Source organism: Carassius carassius, chromosome 4, assembly GCF_963082965.1.
Source record: "Carassius carassius chromosome 4, fCarCar2.1, whole genome shotgun sequence".
Classification (NCBI taxonomy): Eukaryota; Metazoa; Chordata; class Actinopteri; order Cypriniformes; family Cyprinidae; genus Carassius; species Carassius carassius.
This window is the reverse complement of record NC_081758.1, coordinates 41,503,026-41,514,159: the sequence shown is the minus strand read 5'-3', so window position 1 is coordinate 41,514,159 and position 11,134 is coordinate 41,503,026. Positions and strand designations below refer to the sequence as shown.

The 11,134-nt window shown below is 37.9% G+C and overlaps 1 protein-coding gene across 4 annotated transcripts in view; it reads right to left on the bottom strand.

Annotated features, from left to right (window-relative positions):
• The window catches only part of LOC132140060 (ras-specific guanine nucleotide-releasing factor RalGPS1-like), a 124,583-nt gene that overhangs the window by 67,412 nt on the left and 46,037 nt on the right, over positions 1 to 11,134 (bottom strand). For all 4 annotated transcript variants that reach the window (XM_059548850.1, XM_059548847.1, XM_059548848.1 and 1 more), the window contains exon 7: positions 2,699 to 2,825. In XM_059548850.1, the coding sequence (XP_059404833.1) occupies positions 2,699 to 2,825 (127 nt within the window). The remainder of the gene's footprint in view (positions 1 to 2,698; positions 2,826 to 11,134) is intronic.

The following is an 11,134-nucleotide window of genomic DNA, read 5'->3' as shown; positions in this document are numbered from 1 at the left end:
ATCCTCAGCAGTGAATGGGTGCCGTCAGAATGAGAGTCCAAACAGCTGATAATAACATCACTATAATCCATACCGCTCCAGTCCATCAGTTAACGTCTGGTGAAAACAAAATCTATGTGTTTGTAAGAAACAAATTCATCAAGATGTTTTTAACTTAAACCATTTTTTCCAGTTGAAATTATTCCTCTAGTTATAATATTGCTTTCTCCAGTGGAAAAAGTTGTCTTGTCTGAATCAGGAGAGAAATATGCACAGATGACAAACTGTGTACAAGCACGAACAGTCCAAAACAGCTCTGAACTAATATGTGGGTGGATTCTGATGTGAGAGAGCAACAGGAAATTTCCTTTTTTTTTTTTTAAATGGATTTGCATTTATACAAACACGCAGCTTTTCACTTCACAAGACATTAACTGATAGACTGGAGCAGTGTGGATTGTGATGTTTTTATCAGCTGTTTGGACTCTCATTCTGACGGCACCCATTCACTGCAGAGCATCCATTTGTGAGCAAGTGATGCAATGCTACATTTCTCCAAACCTGATGAAGAAACAAGATCATCTACATCTTGGATGGCCTGAAGGTGAGTAAATCTTCAGCAAATGTTCATTTCTGAATGAACTATTCCTTTAACAGACAAAATGTGACAAGAAACCAATATATGGTTTGTTTTGTTCTGCATTATTGAACGTAAGTCTGACCTACAGTCCACAGTACTCTATTTTATAATCATGTCTGTCAAAGATATAGGGGATGTTAATGCAAACAGTGTTCTTGACATCTTCCATCTTCACTAAATGAACAAATTAAAATGACAGCACCACTTTTTAGTCCAAAATAACAACGCAAAATCCCACAGACATATTGCACACAGGAAGGAAAAAACCTTGTGTTTCAATGCTTTTATATGCCGGCCAATTATTACTGTATTTCAGATTAACGCACATAAAAACTAAAAACAATCTCAAGTGAACCGTTTTTGGCCAGAATAAACTAGAGAAGGTATAACACTATGTTTAGTCAATGGTCTGGGTGCATGAAACTACCAATTTCATGTCAAGACAACATGTGATCCCAACAACAAAACTGCAAGAAAATGAGTACAGTGTGTCCAAGAAATCCTTCGACAATCCCAAAGAAACAGCACCTGTAACATGTCTATAAATCAAATCCAGAGTACCAGAAATAAGCATTTAATGTGTAGCACTCCATCTTCACCCAATTTGAGTTAAATCAGAACATGGGCTGTAAATGACTAAGTGCTTAGGAATATGAGACATAGTTGCCCTGATCACTGATATGGGTTTGGAATCAATTTATTGTTGAGTCTCCAGACTTACTGAGAATCTGTGAGATAATAAGAACCGTACATCTGTGATCTCTGTCTGATAGAGTTCAGAGCACAAATAATGGGGTTCAATACACATTAGAGAGAGAGAACATGGGAAAACACTGAAAAATGCCTAAAATAATACAAACAAAACACACACAAATCTGAATAGCATGTTTCACATTCAAACTCAGAGTACTTGTTATCTTACTGAAAACACATGCATCAGGCATGCTATCATGTTTTAGAAACTCTGTAAGATGACCAAAATTTCCATGATGTTCTCTAAAACAAATATGAGAAACCACAAGGCTGAGAAAAACTTTGCTTTAGGATGTCCACATATTTCGTGGAAAGATCCAATTAATTACAGATCCAAATAATTAGGCCCCACGAAACATGAACAGAACAAATTTCTCTCTTCTTACATAAATTGCTGTGCTGAATTGAATGTGACATTTTACATCAGAATGTTTTCATGATTTAGTTAGACACAAATCTCTTCAGATTGGGTTTCATGAATGAAGTTCAATTTGTTTATATATTTATACATATAATGTATAATATGTATAATATTGTTTAAATGTCCAGATGAGATACGTTTCATGTATAAATATAAACATATATAGCCATAGAAAGTCAATTTCATGCTTTTATGGATCTCTAAAAAATATTAAATGTACCATAATCCAATGTAATACTATCAATATTTACACTACCGTTAAAAAGTTTTGCAAGAGTATTTTTTTAAAGAAATTAATACTTGTATTCATCAAGGACACATTCAGTTTATAATAATCACAAATATAATTCAAGAAAAAAAATTCAAAGCCAAAAAATCCTATCACCGTTTTCTGCAAAAATATGTTTTCAACATTGATAATAAATCAGAAATGGTCTTGAGCATCAAATCAGCATAGTAGAGCGATTTCTGAAGATCATGTGACACTCAAGACTGGAGGAATGATGCTGAAAAAAATTCAGCTTTGACCTTTACATTTTACAATATATTAAAAAAGGAAATGGTTATTTAAATTTCCAATAATATTTCAAAATATTACTGTTTTTAAAGTGTTTTTGCTCAAATAAATGCAATCTTTCTAAGCAGAAGAGACTTCCAAAAGCATAAAAATCCCAAACTTTTAAACGGTAGTATTGTATATTTCACTTGCCAAATACAAATGTGAATACACATGGCTACTTCTGAATGGCTGACATTGGAGAAAGATTTGTAGAACCAGATGAGATATTTAGACAATCTCTTTGGTGAGTTGGGAAATGTTAAAAAGGCCATTCTTCCGGTTCATTGCCCCACTGGCAGGTGAAGTAAAGCATGTTTGGGGAGAAAGCAGACAGATGAGGACTCACCCAGGTAGGGGATACATGGCACCATCTTGAGGGAGCGGATGTACTCTCTCATCCTGGCGTAGTTCTCCTCTTTGGAGGTCAGGTAGTCCAGCTTCTCAAATGTGGCCTTGTCCTTCCGACTGATAAGCTGAAGAAAAACGAGAGTTACGGCACTCTGTTAGATTACATCTGAATTCATGCAGTGATGAGATGCTAGTTTAGAAACCATAGTTTAACAACATACGAGCTGCACAATAATAAGCTCACCTTGAAATGCAACCGAACTAAACGCCAATCATTCATCCTTTGAATGTTTCTGAAATATTTTGACTAATGATTGTTCTCATCTGTCAAAAAGAGTGGCCTACAAAGCTGCATTTAGAACATTTTACATATACATTTATGCATTTAGCAGACACTTTTATCCAAATTGACTTACAGGGCATTCAGGCTCTACATTTTAATTTTTTTTATCAGTATGTGTGTTCCCTGGGAATTGAACCCACCACCTTTTGCACTGTTAATGCTCTACAATGAGCCACAGGAACACAATACCGTTTTCCCATGTTTAAATCAATTCTGCAGACCACTTAACACAAAAATCAGCAGAGAAAATGTGAAGTCTGCAGAATGCATTACATTCATTATTTTAATTATGCAGGAAAATGTTTTTCTTGAAATTGTAAAACTGACTATTTTACATTCTACGTCAAAATTCAATGTTACTTGCCATTTCTTCTGTTAAATCTAATAGCAATTTCTGAGTGAAAACTGTTTCAAAGTTAATCAGACACCAATATTTTTTTCTCTCTCCATACAGTCAATAAATTTTCAGTGAACACTGACTTCTTTTTAGGGTCTGTATTGGAGCTTCATACACTGATTAAATGGAAGAAAGTGGCTGAGGACCTCTTTTTATTTTAAAAATCAGGGAACTTGGTTTGTGCAATTGAATTGCCATTGGTTCCATGCAATTCACCAAACATCAACGCAGAAAAACCTGAAAGAATCATGTAAAAACAACAACAAACTCTATTGTAGGTTTACAAAGACTAAAATATATATAACACATAAAACTTGCAAGAAATGTCCTCTTTTCTTTTGTGTTATGGATAGATTTGACACATATTTTTCTTTTCTTTTATTCAAAATAAACTGCACAGTGAGACTCAAACAGATGAAGAAACAGTGAATTCTCTTTGGATAATTCAGAAGACAAGTCTTCAATTTCAAGTACTTTGGGTTTCATAAGCTGTCATGTGATACATTTTTTATGTTTTGCAAGCTACAATAAAAGGTTTTCAGATTTTCTTTTTTTACCAGACCCATTGTTGTTTTTCAAAGCGTTGATTTTGGCAATCTAACATAATTGATTTAAGCTAAATTTGTCGTCTTTCCAAAGCAAATTTGTGTTGAAACTACAGTACATGCACGTTCATGACCCTAAATGAGAAAGTCACAAAAATACAAGAAACAACAAATAGTTCAACCAGCATCTCAAGCAGCTTAAAAATCAAATGCGGGTCAAACGGACCTGAATGCCCATTTCCAGTCGCACAGAGTGAATAAACACAGCTGGTGGATCATAAAAATGGACCTTCTCAATGCGCCGAGCAATGCAAACAAACAACTTTTAGCAGCCCGTCCTGAGTGAATGAACAACCTGCAGAGGGAAACCATCAGACCAACTGTTTTCTGATGCTTCTTTTAGACTTCAGACCTGTTAGCGGTCATGCCCTGAGTTTGACCTGCACCACACACTCTTAAAAACACTTATGCGTTCCATTCCTGGACGATGAAGACCTTAAGATCTGTAGTATAGTCAGTCATTAGTATGGTAAATCTGGGTGAAACTGTCCTGAAGATAAGGCTGCTATTCGTTAACCATCTTGGTTCAAAGCTAAACGCTATGCAAGCATGTGAACATAAAATGTATCAGATTTGTCTCTTTTGGAGATTGTGATGAGTGATGATTATTAATTGACAGTGAAAAACATGTCATTTCTCTACTGTGCAAGTGCTACAATTTTAGAGAAGAAAATGAAAACCAAACTATAGCAAAACATCTAAACATTCTGGTTTTCTTTTCCCAATAGGTTTAATAGTTTATACTGTACCTCTGCCCACCCAGCTAGTTTCAAAATACAACTCCAAAGCCAAAGCGGCATGTGGTGCAAAACTCAGGAGACACTTGTGTCTCTATACATGTGCCTCATTACTAACGACTCCGGCTGGTCATGCCATGAGCTCATGGAATCCGCAATCTCATTGGTTTAGGAGGCTCAAGGGGACAATCCTAAAGGACTTGCACATTTGCAGTGGTAAATATCTCATGATAGGAAGAAATAGACACATTTGAAATTCCACTGACTAATGTAGATAACTGTGGGCAAAACATAGAGCTGTGAAACATCAAGGCGCTAGTCAAGGTATTCAATCAAACAACAGCTGCATAAACACATATACTGAAAAAATGCTAACAGAGAATAGTGTAATTTAACACAATTAATAATGTTAATTGTAAGTATGCAATATTGTTGAAAAATGTTTTGAAAGAGGTTTCTTATGCATTTATTTGAACAAAAACACAGTGAAAATTGTGAAATATTATTATAGTTTTACAGAACAGTTTTCTGTGAGAATGTTTAAAATGTAATTTATTCCTGTGATCAAAGCTGTATTTTCAGCATCATTCCTCCAGTCTTCAGTGTCACATGATTTTTCAGAAATCATTCTGATTAGATGATTTGCTGCTCAAGAAACATTTCTGATTATTATCAATGTTGAAAACAGTTGTGCTGTCTCATATTTTTGTGGAAACTGTGAAGTGTACTATCTTCATGTAATATATATATATATATGAGGAGACAGTAGATCTTCTTTAACTCGCTTTATTTCAACATGATGCAACCGAATACACATGAATCTCTGCTGTGTTATCTTCCTGTATATCCGTCACGCCTACGTCAGTACTGGCGTAGGCCCAATCACAGAACATAACTGGTTCACGTGACATCTCCCCCTTTTAGTCTAAGGATTCATACAGTATTAAACAAAACAACTGTTTCTCAGAAACATACCCTGAAATTACTTTTCCGTATAAAACACAATATTTTCCATATTCTCTTTTTTTCGAAAATGTATTAAATAAACAAGATCTCTTATTCTATTTATCAATATTATTATTTTTTTTTTTTACTTGCTGTTTAAGCAGACATTAACAAAATACATCTGAACAAGCAAATATAGACAAACATTCTTCTCAGACCTTCCCTTTTGTCCTTCAACATAAGTGGTCTGTACTAATTTCTTCTGACTAGTAAGTTAACTTGACGGCAGGTTTCACAACACGTCCAGAGCGTGTTCTCAAAACTCTGGGTGACGATGTTATGCTACCAGTCTCTGAATTATTTTGAGTTGGACAGGTAGCTGATGTTATGCTGCCCGGCGGGGTGGAGACTTTTGGTGATTGTGTTGGAGAGTCGTTCGTTTCTTGGTTGACAATCTGCAGGTGCCTCCGGTTTCGTCTGATGGTGTCTCCTTGTGGCGTGTTCACCACAAACGAACGGGGAGTGGAAAACGAAGCCTGAATCACCCCGGTGCCTATCCATGTCTTTTCTGAGTCTGTTTTCAGTCGCACTCTGTCTCCGACCCCTAAGACGGGAAGCTGGTTAGCTGAGTATCTCCTGTTGTAAGTATATTCGTAGGCCTGCTTAGCTTTGGCATCTGTCTGCCTGACGGTAGACAGATTTGGCCATGACTGTCTCAACTGATGGTGGAGCTTGGGGACTGTGGTTCGCAGTCTCCTTCCCATGAGGAGTCTGGCTGGGCTTTCTTTTGTCGGCTCCATAGCAGTGTCCCTGTAGATCAGGAGAGCTAGCTGGGGGTCTTGTTGCCTAAGGATGCTTTTAGCGGTCATGACAGCTCGCTCCGCCATCCCATTAGCTTGGGGATAGTATGGGCTTGATGTGGTATGCTGGATGTCATACTTAGATGTGAAGTCCTGGAACTGCCATGAGGTGAACTGTGGGCCGTTATCCGTAATCAGCTCTTCCGGTATCCCGAACCGGGTAAATATGCTCATCAGCTTACTTATAACTGCTTCACTCGTGGTCTGGGTGAGACTTAATACTTCAAGCCATCTTGAATAATAGTCAATAACAACCAGGAAGTGCTTTCCTTTAAACTCACAAAGATCTGCAGCTAGTTTTTGCCACGGGAGTTTCGGCAAAGGCGTTGTGATGAGTGGTTCCCGGCTTTGGCTTGGTTTGTGCTCATTGCAGTGTGGGCATGAGGACACTTTCTCCTTTACTGCATGGCTTATCTTTGGCCACCAGATAGCATCATTGTATCTCTCCCTGGATTTGTTTAGGCCTTGATGCCCATGGTGGATTCTATCCAGCATCTCAGTTCTCATTATTTGTGGAATTACTATTTGGTTTCCCCTCTTTACCAGTCCATTATGCTCACTGAGACTACTTCTCTCCATAAAATAGTCTAGAGCAGGTCTCACGACATCCTTTCTATATCGCGGCCAGCCAGACTTAATGTATTGTCCGACTTTCTGCAGGGTTTCATCCTTCTCTGTCTCTGCTTTTATGCGCTCCAGCACAGTTTTAGGCCTTTCCAGCTCTGCGAGTCCACATATGCCTGGATGTCCTCAATCAGTTTTGTGTCGTCCACTTTTGACTCTGGATGCCTTGACAACACATCAGGTACTATCAGGTTTTTCCTGGGATGTACTCAGCGACTGGGTTAAACTTCATTAGGCGGATCAGAAGTCGCTGACCCCTTAGTGGAGTTTTGTCTAGGTCTCTGTGGTTGATGAGTGTCACCAGTGGTTTATGGTCTGTTAGTAGTTTGTAGCTTTCCAGACCACACAGATACAGATAGAACTTTTCTGAGGCCCATACACTAGCAAGACACTCCTTTTCTATTTGTGCGTACTTCTTTTCCGCTTCATTTAGTGTACGAGAACAGTAGGCTACCGGTTTAAGTGTGCCTCCATGATTTTGCATCAGCACCCCTCCTAATCCATAACTGGATGCATCAGCACCTACTACGGTGGGCAGTTTTGGATCAAAGTACTGAAGAACGGGTGCAGAGGATATCAGCGATTTTACTTTCTGGAAGGCTGCCTCTTGTTGCGAGTCCCACACCCATGCTACTGCATTCTTTAACAGCTCGTTAAGGGGATGTAGGATTTGTGACAAGTTGGGTATGTATCTGCCGACATAATTCACCATACCAAGTACTCTTTTTAACTCACTCACATTTGTAGGTTTCTCCAGAGCGGTGATGGCGGACACTCTTTCTGGGATTGGAGTTACGCCCTCTTGACTGATGACCTGGCCCAAGAAGTGAATGGAAGCCTGCCTGAACTTACACTTTTGGTGGTTAAGTTTCAAACCAGATGCACGGATTGTCTCCATCACCTTTTTCAGGCGGCTGTCGTGCTCTTCCAGAGTAGCTCCGAACACAAGAATATCATCCATATAAACGACTGTGCCCTCGTGATCATGCAGTAGTTCTTGCATCCTCCTTTGGAATATTTCTGGTGCTGATGTTATTCCAAATGGGAGCCGTTTAAAACAGTATCGACCATTTGGTGTTATAAAGGTTGTTAATTTTGAGCTTTCTTCATCCAGAGCCATCTGCCAAAATCCACTGGCAGCGTCCAGAGTTGTGTACACCTTACTTCCAGCCAGTTTGTGCAAGATGCTGTCTGTGGTCGGCAAGATGAATTTTTCTCTTTTCACGTTCTCGTTTTTTGTGGCATTTGTTACATTCTCCGTCTGTAGCTGGACATTTGTCTCTTGCATGTCTGCATCCACATCTACCACAGTTTTTCTTTTCATTTTCTTTTCGTCCTCCTGCTGCCTCATATTGTGTTTTTTTCCACTTATTTTTATAAACTTTTGATTTCACTTCATCAACGTGCCCTGATGCACCAGCCTCGCTGTTCTGTTGCTTCACTAACTCAGACTGCCTGCCCATGTCAACTGCTTTTTTCAGAGTAAGGTCACTTGTCATTTGCAGATTCAATGAAAGATCTTTGTCTTTAATCCCTATGACAAGTCTATCTCTTATTTCCCCCTCCTTTTCATGAAAGTCACAGTGGGCTGCGAGTTCATACAAGTGCCTTATGTACTGTTCAACGGACTCACCCGCCTCTTGTGTCCGCGAATGAAAACGTGCTCTCTCAAAAATCACATTTCTTTTTGGCACGAAGTGCGCGTCAAACAGCTTCAGCACCTGGTCAAAATCCTCCTCCTCTCCCTCTCCCAATCGGGCCAATCCTCCGGTTTAGCGAAGTTAAGCTGCTCTGGCGCCGAAAACTTTGCCATCCTGTTCGGTTTTCTCCTGTCAAACTATTTCCTTTAGTCAGCGTACTGTATCGGTTCACTTCTGACACCATGTGAAGTGTACTATCTTCGTGTAATATATATATATATATGAAAAGACAGTAGATCTTCTTTAACTCGCTTTATTTCAACATGATGCAACCGAATACACATGAATCTCTGCTGTGTTATCTTCCTGTATATCCGTCACGCCTACGTCAGTACTGACGTAGGCCCAATCACAGAACATAACTGGTTCACGTGACAGAAACCATCAGGATTTCAGGATTCTTTGATGAACTGAATGCTCAAAATAACAATTAATTTGAAATATATCTTTTATCAAATTATAAATGATTTTAATGTCACTTTTGATCCATGTCATGCTTCCTTGCTGAATATAAATCCAATAAATCTTACACATTTTTAAATGGTAGTGTAGAAACATGAAAAAGGCTTAAAAAATCTGTACAAAAAGTGTCTGAATTTTTTGATACATGCAGATTAAAGGGTTATGTCCGACCAGAGAAACACATTTAGTTTTAGACTTCTCTTTAGACATCCAACTAGACTATTACATTCAGAGTTATGCATTTACCACACACCTTTATCTAAATCAAATTACAATGCATTCAAGGTTACATTTTATCAGTTCATGCATTTCCTGGGCTTTTACTGTTTGAGCTACAGGAACACTTCTTAACATTTTCAGAATGAGTAAGGTTTGTTCTAATGACTAACCAATAGGTATGAGTGTGCAAAGTACTGTAATACAAAAATAAAGTCTTCACTTAGTAGCTGGAAATGTCAATTACATGGATATACAGGGTGCACAGTGGGACTGGTGGAAAAAACTACTGCACAAGAGGAAATTTCCTTTCAGTTTATGTTCAGTATATCACTCCACACTGACACAACCCTTTTCCAACATAAAAGCCGTCGAACATCCTTTTAGAGGGTGCATAGGAACATTTTATGGTAGGATTTGAGACTAAGCTAGATGGACATCAGATACCAAAGCTAAAGCATGAAGCCATGAAGACATACAGTAACTCAACTCATCCAGCGTGGAAACTTCGAGTGAGCCGATGAAGTGGAATATGTAAAAGGTTTTAAAATCGGGACAGTCAGCATCCTGGTGTTATAGTTGGCATTGGGATGAGAAGTGTAAGAAGAGACTGTGTCATGTTTCATGTTTGTGGTGAGCAGATATGATGGATGTTGATGGAAATGTAATGGATGAATGTGCGTGAGCCGGGGAAGGGATGGTGTACGATGAATACGGATGGATTGCAAGGGAAGAGGAAGCGGTCGAGACCTATAGGAAACACGGATGTGAACACAAACACACATAAGGCCTCGTTGCTTGGAGTCGTCAGATATGCTTACATGAACTGCAGACATAAATGATTTGAACATATGTAACCACAAACCAAAAGAACAGAAACTATGACTATTTAATTTCTGATTTTGAACTTTGGAACAGTATCATTTGCTCTGAGAGCTGCGGTTATGACACAAACTTTGTTATTATTAACAACGTAATAATAAACAACATGACCTAAAATATTGTCACATACGGAGCTATTATTACATTTATGATTATTTGACTATTCGGGCTAAAATTAGCTAATAAAACTCAACGTTTCAAATGGGATCTAATCTCAGGAAAAGGGTCAAGAGAATGTATAAATAATATTTCATTTTAAAATTAAAACACAAATGCAAAAAATGCAAAGCAATGCCATAATATAATATAATATAATATAATATAATATAATATAATATAATATAATGGTCGGTAAATTGATAAAATACTGGAAATGTATATTTAAGTGTTTCATTGTGATTGTTTTCATTTTAAAAGTATTTATAAATAGGGCTGCATGACTATTGCAATATTGCAATTGTTATTTTGTCACATATAGCAATCTGCTATAAACCTAGGACACAAATTCATATTAAATTTGCAGCACATTCAGAGATAATCTAATCTCGGCATGATAATCCTTAAAAAAGCATTCATCTTTCTTCTGCAATTTTTTAACTTGTGTTTTCGAGCTTAAATATAACTGGAATATTTTTTGACAGGCTTTGTGAGATTCACCCACAT